The 21,771-nt window shown below is 42.5% G+C and overlaps 1 protein-coding gene across 2 annotated transcripts in view; it reads left to right on the plus strand.

Moving 5' to 3' along the window:
• The window catches only part of IPT2 (tRNAisopentenyltransferase 2), a 63,886-nt gene extending 44,201 nt beyond the window's left edge, over positions 1 to 19,685 (plus strand). The window contains exons 8-11 of one of the 2 annotated variants that reach the window (XM_087392510.1): positions 140 to 559; positions 17,695 to 17,788; positions 18,016 to 18,167; positions 18,301 to 19,685. In XM_087392510.1, the coding sequence (XP_087248636.1) occupies positions 140 to 559; positions 17,695 to 17,788; positions 18,016 to 18,167; positions 18,301 to 18,480 (846 nt within the window). In that variant the 3' untranslated portion in view covers positions 18,481 to 19,685. The remainder of the gene's footprint in view (positions 1 to 139; positions 560 to 17,694; positions 17,789 to 18,015; positions 18,168 to 18,300) is intronic. The other variant, XM_087392511.1, reaches the window with a different exon arrangement.
• Positions 19,686 to 21,771: the final 2,086 nt, after the last annotated feature.

Genomic DNA, 21,771 nt, shown 5'->3' on the forward strand with positions numbered 1-21,771 from the left:
ATAGTTAGGTAGAAAAGTATCTTCCAGTAAAGGTTAGCAGCAGTGACGACATAGGGCCTGTACTTTATTTGAAGCAGCAGAAACATGAATTCTTTCCAATTTCGTATAAACACTTACTGGTGGTGTATAATCCTTGCAGAGATGGGGTACTGCAGATACTTTCCGGTATAACTGCTGTTTCCTTTGTCTAGATGCTGAATTGAGTGTCCTGGATGGATTCGTGGAGCAGCGAGTGGATGCAATGATGCAAGCAGGCTTACTTGATGAGATATTAAAATTTTATGCTCCTGGTGCAAATTACGCTCGTGGTTTATACCAGGCTATTGGCGTTTCTGAATTTCGTTCATTATTTGATGCCCTTTCATGCCAAATGGAGAGTCAATTCAACCCCAGCTCAATTCATGATCTCTGTAAAGATATTGCATTCGACAAGGGCACGGTAATCTCAAAACAAGGGTATATTACTGGAAAAAGTCAGGATTACCATTTATACAATGGAATCATTGCAGACTCAGTGAAGCGAATGAAGTCAAATACAAGGAAGCTTGTGCGTCTTCAGGTATATCTCCTTATTGAAGGAGAGTTACATCTGACTGCTGGTCTGTTTAATGTAGAAATAATCACAAGCAATGGCCTTTGTGGGCATGGGTTCCTACCCACTAGATTTTGTCTCCTGAACCAAAGCATGACGAACATGGTTGAAATTGCCGTATCATCCATGTTATTAACCCAAGTATGGCTAGGGTGAAATTGTGGAATTTAGGCTATTAAACAAGTGATCGGGTGACTTCAAATCTCATTTCAATGCCTAGAAGGAACATTTGTCTAAATGGTAGAATCCGTTTGCCTAACTCTGGGTTTCACTATGTTTTTGGTGTGTGTGTTGAAGGGGGTATCTTTTTACTATGAGAGGATTTGTGAATTGTTCATATATCTTGCATGCTTTACTAACTTAAGTTCTTCTTTCAGTTTAGTGCAACATGCCATATCTTAAGAAAGGGGGGAAATGCAAAGTCAGGAATTCTGAAAGGTAGATAAACAAATGATATTTATTTTTATTTTCCCCAATGAAAAGACTTCTATTAAGTTTAAAAGAAACCCTGAGAGTGAAGCTTATCACAGACATAGATCATGCAAGGCATGAAAAACGAAACACCATAAATGGGGCAAAAGTGTCCTCATGATAGAGCGCTAGAAAAGTACTAATGTTGAGGCTGAAAATGCCATGTCAACCCTATGGTGGACTCCGAGAAAAATGTGGAGCCACTCCACTCCTTGAGGAAAAGTGTCCTCCTGATAGAAGCTGCTCGGGAAGACCCCTACATGCTCACCCAAATGGCCATCAAGGCCTGTATAGTATCTGTCCAAATACTAGCAAATATGTGTGAAGGGTGGACCGGGGAGTCATCCAAGGCCTCTGTGCATTTGGATCTCCGAATACACAATGCTGAAATGCTCACCAGAATCTTTCAAGAAGTATCCACCTCGCAACATGCTCAGGTCTTTCAAGAAGGCCGGAAACATCCAGAGAGCATGACTCAACTAAATGTAATCGAATTGAAAGAGCCCAGGAAGACTCATGTCTCTCATAAAAGATTTGAGGCTCCGAAAGAGAGAGCCAAGCCATCGAACCCCAAGTCATAAAGAAGGGAGAAGGAATAAAAGTGCTGGAAAGACGAGAAGTCCCCTTCTAGATGACGCTTGCTGATCTGCAATCCCATAGACAATGCTGAGTAGACTCCTTAGCAGAAAGGCAACGAGGGCAAGTAGTGCCCTGAACATGGACCTCCACTGGTTCACCACAATCCTCTCGTGAATGAAAGCCACATCACTCCATTTTCTAATATATGGCATTTTGTTGCCATTGTGACCTCGCATTAGTTTGTAACCACGACATAGTCGATACAAAATAACTGTTTACAGATTCCAAACTCTTGTTCTTTATACCATCGTTTCCCCCATAATATTTCCATGAACCCTTTTCACTCCTTTGTGCAGTTATCTACCTTATCTGAGAGTTTGTCATTAGTATTTTTCTACACATGCTTTGTTTCACTTCTTTTGGCCTGCATTTGGTTCACTTCTTTGGGCTTGCTTTTGGTCTTCTCGGCTACGTGTCAGCTTCTCTGTGTTACCGTATCATAATGTAAAAGAATGCATAAAGATGGGAATCTTCATGTCACCGATTGATGGGCACTGATGAATGTTGTTTTAAAGTCATAGTAGCTATCTACACTTTACATAAGGGATCTGATGATTTGTAAGCTTGTGGGCCACTATCACAAGGTTAAAAATTGCACTATCATTTTCTTTTGCATGATGAATTTGGCCTTGCTTTTTGGATACATCAGTTACGTACAAGGTATTAAAAGTTCTTCAAATTTCCTACTGATTGGTCTTGGCATGCATTTTCCCTCTTTGCTATGCATATGGTGATAACCTCATATTACTGGATGCCAAATTATACACATAACATTTGGGCCAAGGAAGCAAGCCAAAAGATGTAAGCTTATCCTTGAAGTCAATAATCCCCTTGCACATTCTCATGATTCATGGAAGATTTGTTTCAAGGTGAAGAGGAATACTTTGAATACGTATGCAAGAGCCATGGTCTTCATCACTTTGAATTCACTGATACAAGAAACTTTAGCATCAAAACAAACTCCAACAACTCCAAATGCTAACTACATGCATTGAGACCAATATACACTTCGATTAGCACAATGTTGTAAACTTTTTAACACGATGTTTACCTGAATTTATTGGAAAATTGTAATGAACTATGGAGTTAGTGCACTAAATTACTCTTGGGATTAGGATTAATTAAAGGTAAGAAAGAGTTGTAGATAGATCATAGGTCCTAGGTTAGGACATCCAGGATGTTATGTCATATATAGGGGTTATAGATTTTCAAGGGGCCACTTGATGTGCCCCCACATACATCCATCATGGATGAAGGGGATGGTTGCCACATGACACCAATCAATTAGCCTATCTCATGTGGCCTTGTCAAGTATCACACAAGCATGTACTCACCATGCCACTCACTCTAGGGCAGGCTATCAGACGCATGTGTTTGATGCATTTTGAGTAGGCACACCTTGTTAATGTGCCATATAGGATGGGGCTGAAGCCCTAGCTTTTGTGAGAAGCCACCAGAAAGCTGAGGGTTTCAAGCGGCACTTGGGTGTACTCAAGAGAGACATGATTTGAAGGTCCACCTTGGTAAATCCCCAGCATCTCTGTGACACTGCACTCTATTTTGTTTCTATGTTTTTATTGTTATCATATTTTTTCATATTTTATCATGGGAATATTTATATTGGCCTCTTTTAAAGGCAAACGTGTATGGGAATAAAAGCTCAAAGGGACATTTGGACCCCTAATAATGGCTTATGAAAACTACATATCCTTCTATCACAAGGGGGATGTGGATCAGATCATTTTTGTTCGCTTGCATTTGTAGGATTATGCCTACACTTGGTGGCAATACTTGCGAGATTCACGGAACATACCTACCATGTGGATTAAAAACCTTTTTTTTCCCATCCTTAGAGCTAATGTGAGAAGTATGCGAGAGATAAATCCTTAGATATCCAGGGCGTATAGTGAGACCCACTTCCTAAGGAAAACTGTTGTCTTGGCAGAAGTCGCCCTGGAAGACCTCTGCATACTCACCCAAAAGGCCATCTAGATGTGTATAGTATACTAGCCAGTGTGTGTGAAGGGTAGATATGGGAGCTATCCAAGGCCGATGTATATCGGGATCTCCAAATATGCCACGCTAAAATGCTCAGAAGGCTAGGAACATCATTAAGAAGAGCATGACTCAACTAAATGTTGTTAAATCAAAAGAGCTCAAGAAGAGTCATGTCTCTCATAAAAGACCCAAAGCCCCAAAAGAGAGAGCCCACGAAACCGTAAGTCACGACGAAGGGAGAAGCAACAAAAATGCTCAAAAGACTAGCAATCCCCTTCCCGCTGACCCTTACTTGTCTACTATCCCACAGGCAATGTTGAATAGACTCCTCCGTAGAAACACGACGAGGGCAAGTAGAGGCTGCCCCGAACATGGACCTTCGCTATTTCACTGCAATCTCCCAGTGAATAGAAAGACAAAAGAAAATACTAGTTTTTCTATCCTTGAGGAATTTCCCAAATCTCTTCGAAAAGGATTTCTACAGTTTAGCAAAAGTCTGGAAATTTTCCCAATGAGGAGCTCTGGTGGGCTTCTGACCTCTGAGCCCGAGCTGAAATTTATCGGCATTACTAACCCTGTAGCAAAAGAAGGAAGGCTCTTCTCTAGGTGCCTTGAATCAATCCACTCCCATTCTTTGGGATCCCACTGCTATAATTTATGCAGACACCTTCATAGAGCCGAATCCTCCATGAACACAGGAGAATGTGATCTAGGTTAGGGTCTAGATACCATTTGAAGCCAAGAAATACTATGCCACATGACCTACAAGTTGCACTGCAAATACTTTATGGGGACATCTCCACATAAAGCCAAGTCCTCCATGAATCGAAGGGAATGTGATTTGGGTTAGAATATAGATACCATCCTGAAGCCAAGAAACGCTGCTCCAATGATCTACAACCCCAACACACACTCTCTCTATGAGATGATGGCCTACAAAACCCCCTCCATGGTATGGGCTGAAGTATTCTGGAAACGTCTCAGAATACCTGGTATTTTCTGGTCATGGTGGCACATGTTCATTCCAAGGGATATAGCCACCTATGAATGTACAAGGTAGCCAGATCATGTAACAAAGGGAATCAAGTGTAAAACCTGTCGAAAGACTTCGAACTTAGGACGAGGAAGTGTCTTTGTAAACAGATTTGCTATGTTGTCCTTTGTGGGAAGGTAGGACAACTCTATGTCTCCTGCTGACAACCTCTCTCGAACATAATGATAGTGAACCTCAATGTGCTTGGTACATGCATGAAACATTGGATTACGCGTAAAAGCCAAAGCACTCTGGCTGTCAGTGTAGACCATAGTGGAGGATGTCTAGCAGATACCAAGATCTGCAAGTAATTGTCGAAGCAAGACACTCTCTACTGTAGCGGTGAAGGCTGCCCTATACTTAGCCTCACAGCTGGAGCTGGATGTGGCAATTGTTGGTTGCTTCTTGCTGAGCCAAGAGATACATGAACTGCCAAGCAAAAAACAGTTGCCGGTATGAGACACTCTGGTGTTGGAACAACCTGCCCAGTCACTATCCGTGTAAGCATGCATGGTAAGTGAACATAGAAGAGGGCTATATCTTGAGTGCCTCTGAGATATCTAAAGACTCTCTTCACTGCTTGCCAATGCTAAGAACTGGGCATGTGCATGAACCTGCTAAGCTGGGATACTGCAAAATGTAAGTCAGGTCTGGTGTGGCACAAGTAAATGAGACATCCAACAGCCTGCTGGTAAAGGGTGATATCAAATGGTGGGCTCCCATCATGAGCTGAAAATTTGAAGCCAGGGTCCATAGGAGTAGAGATTGGCTTGCAATCCTCAAACTGAGAACGATCAAGGAGCTGTCCAATATACTTGGACTGTGTCATCATAATACCCCCCTCAACATGAGCAAGCAAAATGCCCAAATAATAGTGTAGCTGTCCCATGTCTGACATTTCAAAAGCTTGCTGCAAATCAGCCTTGAAAGCTGCCATATGCTGAGTATCAGGGCCAGTGATCAGCATGTCATCCACATATAAAATTAGCTCTAAAAAAAGAGATCCACTCCCACAGACATAAAGAGTGGGTTCTGTTGGGCTATTCTGAAAACCAAGGGATAGTAAGTGTGCATGAATTTTGGCATACCATGCCCTGGGTGCCTGCTTCAAACCATAAAGGGCTTTTTGCAGCCGGCATACCTTGTTTTCAGAGCCAACAACCTCAAAGCCAGGAGGTTGTGTCACATAAACTTCTTCTTGCAGATCCCCATGAAGAAAGGCAGTCTTGATGTCAAGCTGGTGCACTTGCCAATGGTGATGGGTTGCAATGGCAATGACACATCTGATAGTAGTAATCCTGTAAGTGGAAGCAAAGGTCTCCTCAAAGTCAATGCCTTGTTGTTGGGCATACCCTTTTGCAACAAGATGGGCTTTATGTCCATCTATGCTGCCATCAGATTTCCTTTTTAATTTGTAGACCCACCGGGTACCAATGGCATCCTTGCCAGGAGGTAGATCTACTAATTCCCATGTGTCATTTTTGGTAATAGAGTTCAGCTCAGCTCTCATTGCATCCATCCACTCTTTGCTGTCAAAAGCATCTTTATGGCAGAAAGGTTCTTCATTGCAAGCTATAGCAAGGAGTGCAAATTCAAGAAAGTGACCGTGCATCTGTCTATTCCCTGATCTTGTCCAGGCAGCAAGAGGTTGATCTTGTTTGCTGTCCCTCAATGTGTCAAGAAGCCATCTGTGAACTTGCCTTTGCTGTCTATTGACAGCTCTTTCTTCAATCACTGCATCATGAATATTGGGATTTGTGCTAGAAGAGGAACCTGCAAATCAGCATGTATTGCTGGCTGATCATTGCTTGTTGGAGGGCCTGCAGGAGGCTCATGTTGCTGTTCAAAGTCCTCTCCTAAGGGGAGACGAGGTAACCAAGAGTCAAAGGCATCAAAGATGTCAACTTCTAGCTTTGCTTTGCAGTCCACAAGAGGAGAAGCTGAATGTTCAGCAGAGATTACATCGCTACTGACAATAATCTTCCCAGTATTTGGTTGGTAGAACCGATACCCTTTGCTCTTTTGGCTGTAACCAATGAATATGCATTTGATTGCTTTATCATCAAGCTTATGTCTCAGCTGAGATGATACATGTACATATGCAAGAGACCCAAAAACTCTCATGTGTGAAAGTGAAGGCTTCTTGCCTTTCCATGCTTCATAAGGTGTAATAGTCCTCAATGCCCTTGTAGGTGATCTATTCAGCACATAGTTGGCACACATCATTGCATCAAGCCAAAATTTATTGGGCAAGGACTTGGCCTTAATGGCCATCTCCATAGTGGACCCGTTCTTTCTTTCAGGAACAGGATTATGCTGAGGAGTGTAAGGAGTAGTGTATGAGTGAACAATGCCCCGTGAAGACAAAAATGCATCAAACTCCTGTGACATATACTGTCCCCCCCTATTTGTGTTGAGGGTGAGAAGCTTGCATCCTGATTCATTTTCAACCATGTTCAGCCACCTCTAAAAGCATGAGAACACTTCAGATTTGGCTTTTAAAGCATATACCCAGCAATATCTTGTGAAGTCATCAATTAGAGTCATGAAATATTTGTACCCTCCAATGGCATTTGTCCTCATTGGGCCACAGACATCACTTTGCACTAGCTGCAATTTCTATTGTGAGATTTTTGGACAATCTTTTTGAAAAGGAAACCGATGCATCTTACCCAAAAGACAACCCTCACACACATATTTGGAAACAGTTTGCGTTTGAGGTACATCATTTGCCATGCCTTGTGAATGTAACTTGGCAAGAGCTCTATAGTCCCTTTTGCAAAGTGCCAGTGAGAACTATAGCATTGTCCTCACGAAGATCATATACTAGGCATTTGTATCCATCAAATATCACTCTAAAACCTGAAGTGGCAATTTCTGAAATCGAAATCAAGTTGACTTCAATTCCAGGCACATTGAAATCAAGTTGACTTCAATTCCAGGCACAAAAAGAACATTTGTCAAAGTGACAGGATGACTTGAAACGGATGTCAGCTGCACATCACCAATTCCTTTTACAGCATAGGAAGCATTATTAGCACATGTGACAGTCCCCCCTCGAGTTGCATTAGCCAAGGAATGAAACAACTGTCTGCAAGAGGTTACGTGCTTAGAAGCACCACTATCAAAATACCAAGACTGAGCATCATTAGCAGAAAAGAATGCATCAACTTTGGAGGGATCAAAAGAGCAATGGACAGCCCATGCCCAATCATCTTGGAGAGCATGTGCATGTGAGGCATCTGTTGGCTCATGGGATTCAATTGCATGTGAGGCATTTATTGTCAACCCTGCTTTCTTCTTCTCCGAAGCAATGCGCTTCCTGGATTCTAAAATTTCATGCCCTAGCTTGCGACAATAGTTGCATCTTTTCTTCTGACTTATCTGCTGTATTTTGAGATACATTGGAGGAATTGCTATTGTTAGATGCATATTTAGGCTTGCCCATAGGCTTGGAAGCCTTGCCTTGTCCTTTCTGCTGCTGTGAAGCAAATGCATGATTAGGAATAGTAGCTTGCCTATTAGCACGAGTTTGCTCTTTCTGCAAAAGCAAAGTGACTAACTGATCAAATGAGTAGCGATTAGGATTTCCATTGGCCAGAAGTCGTAAGGGTTGTAGCAAACCCTTGATATGTGTCTGGCAATCCATTCAATGTAGTGCTAACAAGCTGAGAATCAGGTAGCACTTCATCAATATTTGCAAGTTGCTCCATGAGGTTCTTGACCTTTGTTAAATAGGTATCCATTGAGTCACTTTCCTGCGTGCTGAGTTCCTGCAATTGTCTTCTCAAATATGCAACCCGTGCCTCATTGCGGACTGATAAAGAGAAGCTAGCTTATCCCAAGCATCCTTTGCCATCCTGCATCACCGGATGTGTGGAATAATGATTCTCTTGCATGATAAGGCTGTGCATTTGCATCTATGGAGTCCCATCTGATCTGATCTTGAGTAGGAGTAGTAGTGACAGGAGTACTAGAGGAAGAACAATCAAGAGGATTCCGGAGTGCCAGCAGTAGGGGCAACCACTTGAGCATTGGATGGCCTTAAAAAATTAACACCTGAAACAATATTCCAGAAGTTTCTGGCAACTAGAATATGCTTCATAAGGTAGGACCACATAGGATCGTTGGTGCCATCCAACTTATCATCTTCACGGAGAATGCCAAACAAATCATTATTGTTGCCAGCCATTGCAAATAGCACAAGTAAAAGTGCACTGACCAAGTGATGCAAAAATAGCCTCAAGGCTTTCAACTACGAATGTGACCAAATGAGAGCTGAATCAAAGGAAGATCACTGTAAATAGAAGCCCCACAATCTGAAAGGGAAAAATGGTCAAAAAGAGGGCAAATGTGGAAAAGCCCCAAATTAAGCTGCAATCTTTGCAAATGTGACCAAATGTCCTGCAATGCCTGCAATTTCTTGTCAATTTCATTGAAAACTGCCAATTTCAGATCAAAGCAGGTAAATGTCACTGTTGTTTGAGCAAATGTGGCAAAATAACCTGCAAATCTGCAAATCTTCCAAAGGCCTTGTCCTTTGCAAAATTCAAGCTCAATGTAAAAAGCCCCAATTTCTAAAGGGCAAATTGCAGCAAAAGAGGGCAAATTGAGGAAAAGGCTCCAAAAATTGATGCAAATTGGCAATATGACGTCAAAGCACTCAAAAGCCCCAAATTTGGAATGAAATTAAGCCAATGAAGGGCAAATACTACAAAAGCCCCAAAATTTGACGATTCTTGCTGTGTTGATTGTAAAGCCCCAAAATTGACGACTGTTGCTATGCTGATTGCATAGTATGATGATTTGCAAGCAAGGATAACACTCGTACGGCATGTTTCATGTAGAAATCGCCAACACGCTGTTGTATGGTGGCTTGCACAGAGATGGTTGAAACTCACACTTGTGTGCAATGGTTGAAACTCCCGATTGCCAACGGCATTGTGTACACATAGGCATAAATGATGACTGACGAAGACACAATGCTGGTGGTGACAGAAGCGTTGATGAGCAGTTCCTTTGTGCGTGGCACTGGGTAGCGTGAAGTAGTTGACACATATCTATACCTTGGCAACAAATCTGTACGGGCAAGAGTGAACATGTTGTACGGTGCCTATTATACGTAGTGTATCCTAGAAGCGTGTGTATGGATGACCAGCTAAGCCACGAATTTGTATGACACTTCCACGGAGGGATGCAGATTTGCAACACATTTGTACGAGCTTCCGTGGTACGGTTGATGTAGGTACGTTGTACGTCTGTACAGATGACTGCTGTTGCAGATGGAGTACGTACAAGGATGTATGGCGTGAGCTTGAAGAGCAGCAGGGGTCGAGGTAAAGTAAGGGGAGCATGTGCCTAGAGCAATGAACGTGCTTTGATACCACTGTAGGCTCAAGGAAGCGAAAGGAGGTACAAACATGGAGCAAAACGTTGAAAGCCGTCACATCAACAACCAAATGAAAGTACAAAGTACAAAATAAAGGGGAACGCTAGGACAGTGTCCTACTAGGACAGTGTCCTAGTGGTACCACTAGTACTAGGTGTCATAAGACACTAAAAGACCAGGAGATGATGGCCTACATACATACATACATACATACATACATACATACATACATATGTATGTATGTATGTATACACACTTTTTTTTTTGGGGTGAAATCATTGATTGATTATATTATATGAGTAGCAACCTCAAAAAAAGGTGCTACAATTACATCAACTGAAAATTTCAGTATATGCCAAAAAGACCTCATGATCTATGCAGTGGGTCTGCAAGCAATCAAAGAAAGATTGCTGCAGAGAATGCCTAAAAAAGCCAAACAGAGAGAAAGTAGGATCACCAAAGACTTTACAATTCCTATATGTCCATAATGTCCATAGTGCCCAGTAGCGAACCCAAACAAAGAAAAGATGAAACTCCGGTTTGGATGGGTGAAACCCAAATAGCCAGAAGAACTTCCCAAATGGAACAGATGGGAATCTCGCTCGCAGGTGCTGTCGAAGTAGATCAAAAAACTTATGAGAGCACTGACAATGCCAAAACAAGTGAGGCACAGTCTCCGAAGAAGCAAAACATCTATGGCAAAGTGCAGGAGCAATGTGTCGATGAGCTAATAGCTGTCCAGATGGAAATACTCCCAAAAGAACTTGCCAAAAGAAAACCTGTTGCGGAAGCGGTACTTTATAGGCCTAAAGTTGCTGTATTCTTTTCCTCCACCACTTGGCTGAGCGATGCATTCGCCAAACATAATCACCTCTCTCTAAAACCAAAGGTTGAGGCAAAAGGAGTTTATACAATGCAGGTACAGTAATCTGAGATAGCCTCAAACAACGAGAAGAGGACCTTGGAGAAGTCAAAGTCTAATCTTCCAGTCAGTCCTGGAGTTCCAAAGGAGGAATCGGAACAAAGGGCGAAAGCATAGAAGTAATTTGTCGCCACAAAGGACGATAATGAGAGCCCAATCCATATGTAGTGGTTGCTAGAGAAAAGGGGAGCACAGTACCAGCATCATCTATAACATCAGCAACCGAGGTGATGCCTTTAAACGAGACAAAGTAGGAACGTCGAGGTTCCTGTAAAGCCAAGGGAGGCTGAAAGACTTTTGACCAGTGAATGCTTTCAGCTCTCAAAGAATTCCCAAGCAAAGATTGCCGTCCATTCCATTCCAGACGAGAAAGAACATGCTTCTAGTCAAGAAGCAAGCGGGAGACAAAAGGGCATCCAGGCAAAATGCCATCAGTGCAGCCAAAAAAGAAATCCCAGTGATCGAGTTGCCAATGACCAAACGCAGAAATACTGATATGAGTGACTAGAGTCCTAATCATAAGAGCCCAAGGCTGATCACCTTGCAGAAATTGCAGCAACATTTTCCCCCTGTGGGCAAGAATATGCACATGAATATCCGTGATGTTCAATCCACCATGCATCTTGGGAGAACAAATGTGATGCATCGAAAGCAGCTTGAGACTTTTTCTGCCATGTTTGGATCGCCAGAAGAGTTCCATAAAGACAGACATGAAAGATGTAAGATCTGCTTTAGTGAACATGATCAATGGCAAGTAAAATTGAATATATGCCACAAGGATGGACTGCACTATTCGAAGACGAACGTGCAAAGGCCAGGTTGCCAGTTTCCAATACTTAAGCTTTTTCCGAAGCTTAGCCAAAACCCAATCAGTTTGTTGTTGGCGAGTGAGTTCCCACCCCAAAGGGTAACCAAGACGACGAACAAACTGAGTGGGTGGAATGATATCCCCGGGCCATAATAGACTATGCCAGTCTTTGGAAAGCAAAGGGAGCAGCTTAAACTTCTGAAAATTAACATGAAGACCAGCTGCCAAACCATAAATAGAGAGGGCCTGCATCAAGGCACCAAGATCATGGGGCGTATTCTTCGGGGTAAAGAAAGAATCATCAGCATAAGCTTGAGCAACCATGCTACGATTAGCATCCAATTCCAAGCCATGAAGTGATCCCGTAGCCACAAGATGATCAATATATTGCAGCATAGGATGAGTAGCAATGGCATACAGTAAAGCACTAAGAGGGCATCCCTGGCGGACCGAACAACGAAGAGTCCACTCATCAGAGATATCCCTAGAGATAATGCAAGCCGCATTGCTATCTCTGTAAAGCCAATAAATAACCTGCTGCATTTTTTATCCAAACCCCAAAGCTCGCATAGTTTGCGAGATGAAATCCCATTGAACTGTGTCAAAGGCTTTTGCAATATCTACCTGCAAGAGTAGAACATCCTGCTGCGTGTATTTGGCATATTCAATCCCAATATAAGCATTGGCAATGTTATCTGTGATATGGCAACGTGGAACAAAGCCATATTGGGAGGGATGCAACCCATCATGCAAATAACCTTTAATCCGATCAATCACCATTTTGGCAATGATCTTGTAAATGACTGGCATGAGTGTGATTGGCCTCCAATCATCGAGTGAATCACATAGCTGCTTTTTTGGAATCAGCTTGAGAAGACCCTTTTTCCATGACAAAGGCATCTGCTGGTTTTGCCATGCTGTATTTACCATTTGCAGCAAGGTGAATTTAAGAAGATCCCAGAATGCAAGAAAAAATTCAACAGTGAGACCATCCCATCCTGGAGATTTCCATCTGCCACAGATCTCAGTGCATCAGACAATTCCCTTTCAGTGAAGGGATGTTCAAGTTCCAAAGTCTGAGCATTAGACAGAATTGGATGAACATGCTGCAAAAGAAGCTGACGTGCAGACACGACCCGAGGAGAAAGAGTATCCAGATGCCCAAAATGAGTGGAGAAGTGCTGCACACGTAAGTCAGCAAGCTCTGAACAAGATGTTGACCAAGAACCATCAGGCATCCGGATCCGATAGAGTGTAGTGTAAACTCTTAAAAAATTGCTTGGAAGAGCAGCCTTTATCCAAAAATGCCCGTTGTCTGGATCGAGTTTCCCATTTAGCAAGCTTTCTACGATCATTAGATTGAAGAGAGAATTGAGCCTGACATAAGAGCATGCTTTCCTTTGAAGACAAAGGGCGAAGATGAGCAAGCTCAGTCAAACTCTGACATGTAAATTTGGCATGTGCTACAGTCTCCCTTGTGGCTTGCAAATAGGATTTGCCATAATCTCGAATAACTGCTTGCATCCGAGCAACAAAAGCCTGCCAGGCATAATCCAAACCAATGCGTATCTGATGAGAGAGAGGCTAAATAGCATCAGAGACCAAGGCTTTAAAGTCAGCATGCTCCAGATAACTATTATTAATTAGCAAAAGCCTTCGGCAAGGCAATCTATGAGTGGGAAATTCATGTAAGGAAAGCCTCAACCAAAGAGGAGCATGATCCGAATGTGTGAAAGCATGATCAACCCAAATTTGACAAGTAAAGGCATCACAATGCTGTGGATCAATCTGATACCATCTGTCCAAGCGTGCCCGATTAGAAGATTGAGCATTATGCTGAAAAGTATAACCCAGAAGACAGTTTTGTCTCTCGTATGCAGAATGTCATTAGGGAGTATGGCAACTGGCATATGACTGAATGGAGGAATGAGGTTAAATGGGCAAAAAGGACAGCACAACAATTGACTGAATTTTCTCAGTTAAGGCCTCTCTCTGATTTAGAAAACGATTCTCTTTCACATGCTCAGATTAAATTGACTGTTAATGATTAGAGGAAATTGCACAAATGGCAGATTAGGGCAAGAATGAAGCCCCTCATGGATAAGGGCTGCTCATCAAAAGCCTTTTTCCAGGGCTTGCATGCTACTCGAAAGAAAAACTCATGTCTAAGAGTAAGGAAGCTAGATGGCTCTTGGACGCACTCTTTCTCTGATCTCCAAGATGAATGCCAAAATTATTTCCAGAAATTGTTCTCCGCTCCTGGTTCCCCATCAAATCAAAGGACTGATGCTAGGACTGAATTTCTCCAATATGTTTCTGGAATAGTGAAAATGGATGATGCTCTTACCTTGGAGAGACCTTTTACTGACACAGAACTTGATAATGCATTGTTCCACCTCAGCAAATACAAGTCCCCTGGCTGGGATGGCCTTACGGTGGAATTTTATATTTCTTTTTGGGATAATTTGAAAGAAGTCCTCTTGCAAATGATGAATGTTGCCTGGCAAGAAAATCAGTTGCCGCACTCTTGGAAGCATGGCATAGTCAAACTTGTGCCCAAAAAACATCTGTGTGACCATATGTTAGATTGGAGGCCTATTACTTTGATGCCTGTAGTTTACAAACTCATTGCCAAAATGATTGTGCATAGGCTTCATAGGATACTGGATGCGGGACTTCATCCTCATCAGTATGGGTTTGTGCCGCGAAGACAAATCCATGACAATATATTCAATGCCTTGACTGCAATTGAATATGCTAAGTATTCGCATCAAGATGTGCTTATATTGCAGGTGGATATTGCTAAGGCATTTGACACTGTTCAATGGGATTTTATCTCTCAAATCATGACAAAGTTGGGCTTTGGTCCCAAGATAGCAAATGCAGTTTACTGGCTTTATTCTGGCTCTACTTCTCAGTGCATTCTTGGGGGTCATCTGTCTCGGTCATGGACATTGGGTCGATCAGTTAGACAGGGCTGCCCTCTTAGTGCTCTCTTCTATGCCATTGCGATCCATCCCCTTTTAATGTATCTTGATCATCTTACAAACATAGGACAGATGACTGGTCTTAAAATCCTTGGGGCTGCATCTTTTTTGGCACAAGCATATGCTGATGATTCCTTCTTTATGCCACAGAATTCTTCCCGGGAAGTCACATGCTTATGACCACTCTTTCATTGTATGGTTTGGCAGCGGGATTGCATGTCAATTTTGACAAATCTAAATTACTTCCCTTGAAACAATGTGACTGGCATTGTATTCTTTGGCCAGGTCAGGTGGTGCATTCCAAAGATGTAGTCAGGCATTTGGGATATCCCATAGGATGGCATATCACCAGGAAGCAGCAGCTAAAATGGATCTTCCAAAGACTTCAACATAAACTGGAATACTGGAAGATTTCTACTTGGCCTCTTCATGTCAGGCTCAGAATAGTACAGTCCATTGTAATGTCCTATGTCCAGTTCTATTTGCCTTTGCTGCATTGGTCCTCCAGGGATATTTCAGCCTTTATGTCTCAAGCTATGGAGATGTTATGGAGGACAAAAACTGATGTGAAAGCATTGAGACTGATGAAGATGGAAATGGTGTGCTCTCCTAGGATGCATGGTGGACTTAATGTCCTCAATATAAGATATCATGTACTTGCAAGGAAGGCGATTATGCTGCATAGTTTTTTCCGCCAACAACAGCCATGGACTTATATGCTAGCATCCATGTGTGTCAACATGAGGACTTGTGCTTATGGTCATTGGACTACTGATCATTGGGAGGTTGTCATTGGGAGATTTGTAGGGAAGATACCTGGCTATCCTTTCTTTACTGCTCTGATACTTGACTGGAAACAAGTACTTTCTAAGGTCAAATGGGCTCCTGATAATTGCTCGGGGACAAACTCAATGAGGAAAGAAAGTATTCATCGGAGTGCCATCTTTGACATTACACTCGCTTTACAGGAACCTGTTCGGGCATACAATCTCATGAAATGGGGAATTAGATACATACATGATGTGGTAGATGATCAGGGCTATGTCTTATCTTTTCCTCAGAGCACTGCTTCCTATGCATTGGGAATGCATCATAGGTCTATATGGAAGAAAATTGCTGATTTATTACATCCTTTTCTACCTGTTCCTCCTGTGGCTGACACAGACAGGCTTACGGATTGGCAATTGCAACCCTCTGCTACATGCACTCATCTTGTTCCTCTTCTTGCCTTAACCTCCATCAAAGCCTACAGGCTTCTTCAGCCTGCTCCATGGATTCAGCAATATGCTAATTCTCTGTGGCATATAAGGAAGTCCCTCTTATGGTGGCGGAAGAATCTCGGGATGTTATGGAAGTGTAAAATGCCATTGAAACAAAGACTTTTTCTTTGGAGATGTATGACAAGCACATTGTCAGTGAGGGTCACACTTGCTAAACGTCGCATTGCACCATCCACATGTTTAAGATGTCAGGCTCCTTCAGAGACTGTTCTTCATTTGCTTTGGCACTGCCCGTGTTCTAGGATCCTCCTCAGGAGAATTTCAAATAATCTTCAGCTCCGTTTCCCGAGTCACAGATTTGGGAAACATTTCTGGCTCTTTGGCAGATTTATGAGGTCTTTGTCTCAATACTCACTATTTCTCTCTTGGGTGAGATATTGTGCTCTTTGAACAATGTGGAGTGAGCATAATTTGGCATACTTGGGTCGGCAGATTCACAAGTCATATGAATCTTTCCGAGCCTCATTGCGGCAATCCTTATATGATGCCTGCCATGAGGGTGATATGGATGCTTCTTGCATAGAGCTTTTCTTTTTATGTTTCTGATCTTTGGGATACTCTCCATTTCGGAGACCTCCCATCATGTAAATTTATGAGCATATAAATATACTGCACTGGATATTACCCAAAAAAAAAAAAAGGGTGTGTGTATGTATATATATGTATATACATCCATACATACATATGTATGTATGTATGTATATGTATATACATATGTATGTATGTATGTATACATACATACATACATACATACATACATATATATATATATATATGTATGTATGTATGTATGTATACATATATATATGTGTGTGTGTGTATGTATGTATGTACACACACACACACGCACGCGCGTGCACATATAGACACTTTTGATGTGTGGAATTGTCAGAAATGCATGCGATTATTCTAAGAATATTGAGAGTCTAGTGGAAAGTAAATAGGTATGGCCTCCGATAAGGGTGAGTGCTCATAAGGAGTGCTTGTTTTTGTTAAAGTAAGCACACTAAGAGAAGAACATGAGTGTGTACACTTGAAGATATGCATATGAGTAAGTTCAGGTGCATACAACTCCATGAATACCTCTAGAACATGTTCATACCTCAAACAAAGGCTAACTATGTCCATTACACCACGAAAACCCTCCTAGGAAAAGGCTCTAGTGAACCTTAAAAATTATCACTTTTGTCCCGTCCTCTAGGGCCTATATAACGAATGCGAGATTTTTATTGATTATTGAAGTAACAATGTTTGGTTGAGGATCCAGCAACGATTGCCATCAAATCCGGGGTCCAGTCACTAGGCTCGAATGACAACAGAGATGAACAGAAACATGTTCAGCTTGAGGGACACACTGTGGTGTCTTGAGAATCGGCCTGCGGCACTTTTTATGTGATATAAATGTCCAATGATAAACATGGTCTTCTTTCTGACTTTCCAAGACATTTATGCCTTCACTGTCATATGCATACGTCTTAGTAAATCAAGTTGTATGTGACATAATATGTGCCCTTTCTACTGGACGGTATTTCCAATGAATGAATTTACTTTTTGCCTCTTATACATGAAATACAGAAGCGTAGGTATAGCAGATTGGAAACACACTTTCGATGGGATCTACATCGACTTGACTCAACAGTTATATTGACAAAAAGTGGCTGTAAAGAAGGTATCTTCTACATTCTGTGTTTTGAAAGAGCCTCAGTAAGAAACCGAATTTAAAATAACTTCTCGTGTGATGCAATAGTAAGCTGTCATAGTTGAGAGAGGAATGAAGTAGCAATTCAATCTGTGCAACTGTGCCAGTTTTTCACAATTCAAGGCATGTGTGCAACTGTGCCAGGTTTTCACAATTCAAGGCATGTTGGGTTCATTTGTTTGTTAATGTTATGGCAGATCAATCGGATGATTTATGGTCAAACAATGTATTGTGTCCTGCCAAAGATATAATAGAGCAGTTCTTAAAGCATCCTGGTGAGGGGCAAAATGTATTATTTGAAGGACGAGTAAGTGACAAAAGACAGTCACGGAAACAGTTTATCTGTGAGGTGCTGTGTTTCATATTTAACTTTTTAATAACTACTGCAGATTCTCCTATAGATATACCATTTTTCCATGAAGTTGGAGCCTTTAAACTCTGTAGTTTTTCTTTTCCTTCTTCTAAAGTTCTTTTCCTTTCAGGCGTGCAGTCGTATGTTCATAGGACTGCATCAGTGGCAGGAACACTCCATGGGACGTGCTCATAGAAAGAGAGTTGCAAGTCTCAGAAAAAATCAAGGGTTGCAGGCTTTAAAAGAAGTTGGGAAATGCAAAGTGGGTGAAGCCTTGGAACAGATTGGATTATCTGCAGTCAGTTTGTAGGTCAGTCGAATAATCCCATACATCCCGGATACTTTTCAAGAGGTCTGATTCCAATAAAGCATATGCGATACATAATTTCCAATGAAGGGGACTTTATGTATTGTGATATCTACAAGTTGAAATACAGGCTTATCCAACCATGTAAAGATCAGGAGACAAGAAGGCATTTCTCATCCAGCAAATCATGACAGTTTTGTGTGGTATTTGACCTCCATTCTGTGAACAAGGGTTTCAGGAATAACTGTGGGTTTGTTAGAATGGAATCTCTTCCTACGTCAGCGTTTGTATTAATGTTTTTTATTGTGTCGTTTCTCTCCCGATGTCATGTGTGAGAAATATGACTTCTAGTAGTTCCTTGAGGAAGAATTATCTACGATACCAAAATATCTTAGTAAGCACGGATCGGTCGTCACAACCTTCAGCAACTTACTATCTTGTTAGTTCCCTTGTAAAATTACTTATGACATCAGAGTACCCTTGTGGCACCACTTTGAATGCCCTAGAAAGTGTTAACAATTTTTCTGGCCCATGATGGATTAGGGCTTGCTTATGTGGGTCATTCACCCAGAGACTTCTACTCAATTTTTGTGGACTTATACAGAGGCCTGCTGGGTATTTGACTTCTTTTCTTCCTTGGGGCAGCATTAGCAGTGTTATCATATGCAGGCCAGCGTAATTTTTTTAGAAGCACTTCGATATTCCAGAACAGGTTGTTTAGAAGGTAGTTGTACCTTGGTTGTGGCATCCCAGGTTTCCCCTATACTCGGCACTGGCCTTCCACAGATAAGACATGTCTCTGGGACAGTCATTGGTCTCCAAGCGTGGCCAGTTGCGACCACTGGCATCCTTAAGTTTTGATTTTATCCATACTGTCAGAGACATCTAGTAGCATAGATCAAATTTATGGAAAGTGATGCGTTCTGTTTCTGTGTATCTGGCATCAGGACTTTCTCTTCTAGTTTGCAGCTCATAATGTGACATGGCAATACTCTCCAATGAAATGGCTTTTCTCTGCTGCTACACAGCTCAATTGATAAGGTTTCTTGTCATCCTTATTATTTGTCAGTCGTACAGATGCCTTATGTTTCTGTGATCCACTTGTGTCAAGTGCCATACAGCCAAGCGACTATTTTCTGCACATGGGTGTTTTGTATTGCTAGCAAAAAGATGTGGAGGGAGTTTTGAGCTGTTGACATTTTGTGTAAGTGCAGGAATTTTTCTCATACCCATGTAAATATGGTTACATATGATATATGGTTTGTAGCATAAGGTAGAGTCTTCATCTTTCATTTTGTCATTCACTCCATTTGTAAGACTTTTGTTGTTAAGTTTAAGAAGTTGAAGCAACCAGCAGCTCCTATCTTTTGAAACTCAGCACAAATGCCTTTGCATTAACATTTTGAGAGCAGAACTTCCATTGAAACAAGAACCTGGATTCTCATTGGGTGAATAAGGAAGGACTGACATTGCTATCATCCACAGGGCTGGATTTTTTTAGAATTACATTATACACTCACCATACCAAACACTTGTCTCTCTGTTAATCAATAGAATGTTATTTGATTGAAACAAAAGTGCTCTCCAGTGAAATGTGTGCTCGCAATGTGTGTTTTCTCCTGAAAGTTTGAAAAAGTGTTAAAGGAATATTGCCTTTTTGTCTTTGGAGGGTATTTAAAAGACTGAAACCATTCCCCATATAAGAATAGGTATCTGAATTAATCTAGGAAATTAATAAAAAATATTGTCAACGAACAATAGGGAGTAAATTTGCTTTCCTAAAGCTAACTTCAAACCCTCTATCCTATTCTGCTTGAGTTAGTTTAGATTAGTCTTGAAGTATTTTAGAAGGCCTAACACAGTACAACTTTTGAAAGGCTCGAGTCAAATATTGGAGGCCCAAATGTGGTTTGGGTAAAAAGAACTACCCATGAATAAATGAAAGTTAGAGGGAGCTGCTCGGTGAGCTCCCCCCCTTTGCTTGTAGTGGCCTGTGTGTTCTCCCGCTTCCCGCCCTACTCTCCTTGCCTCGCCCTCGCCCTTGCCCTCACTCCCCATCACCCCTCCTTCTCCGCTTCACCCTGTCTCCCCCACTCCACCTTTGTCCCCTGCTCTGCTTCCGCCCCCGCTCTGCCTCCCCCGCTCCACCTCCGCCTTCGCCCCTACCCTCCGCCCTCGCTCCACCTCCACTCTGCTCGCCTTGCTCTGCCTCCCCCCGTTCTATCTCCGCCCACCTCTGCCCCCCGCTCTTCCTCCCTCTCCACCTCCGTCATCTACCCCGCTCCACCTCTGGCCCACCTCTAGCCTCCCGCCCTGCTCTCTCCCCCGCTTCACCTCCGCCTCCCTCGCCCGCTGCCTCTCCCGCTTTGCCCTCGTCCTCCCCTCCTCCTTCGGCCTCCTCGGCTCCCCTCCTTGCCGCCTCGCACCTCTTCCCGTTCTCAAGCCCTCTCGCCAGTGCGCCCCTCGCCCCCCCGCCATTCCCCCACCTTTTTCTCCTCTTCTCCCGCCTCTCCCGCCTCCTTCCTTTTCTTCATTTCCTCCCTCCTCCTCCCCTTGCTCCCTCCTTCCTCCCCTGCCCTCTCCTTTTGTCTCCTTTGCCTCTCCGCTTCGTCCCCTTTCATTTGCCTCCCTATAGCGGGAGCACTCGTGTTTGCTACAGTGAAAGAAAATCTTGCTGGTGACCACTCGTCGTTCTGATAATCAGTGGGAGCACTCATGTTTGCTACGGTTCTGCGCTCTCGCTTGCCTTTACACTTCTTTCATACATTGAATCCCATTGCACACATTTCACTACAACGTGAACCATCACATAGTCATCTAAAAATAGCACTCTTGCTTGCATACCTCAAGAAAAATAGCACTCTTGCTTGCATACCTAAAGAAAAATCGTACTCTTGTTTGCATACCTAAAGAAAACGTGAAGGGCAAAGCACAATAAAATATAAACTGCAGCACTAGTAAGCAACCCATCATTCAGCAACAACATTTTGGCCATCCTGCGAAGTGGTTTGCACTAGAGAAGCCAATGACAAGAATGGTGAGAATTGAATCACCATGAAATTAAGAGATGCAAGGATACAAGGAAGATGTGAGTGGAGAGCAAGAATCGAAGCTCGGGTAAGAGGACTGTGGATGGTGACTGAAGAAGAAGAGGCTCCAAACTGAAGAGAGTGAGAAGGCCGAATAGCTCACCAAAAATGACATTAAATAAAGGAGGAAGAAGGGGAGGACCAAGAGAGTCAAGAACACCCATTCCCAGAGGATTCAAGCAAGTTCTAGGAAGAATCGAAAAGT

The sequence above is a fragment of the Dipteris shenzhenensis genome, chromosome 21, assembly GCF_047967505.1.
Source record: "Dipteris shenzhenensis isolate YYH24624 ecotype China chromosome 21, Dip_SZ_1.0, whole genome shotgun sequence".
Classification (NCBI taxonomy): Eukaryota; Viridiplantae; Streptophyta; class Polypodiopsida; order Gleicheniales; family Dipteridaceae; genus Dipteris; species Dipteris shenzhenensis.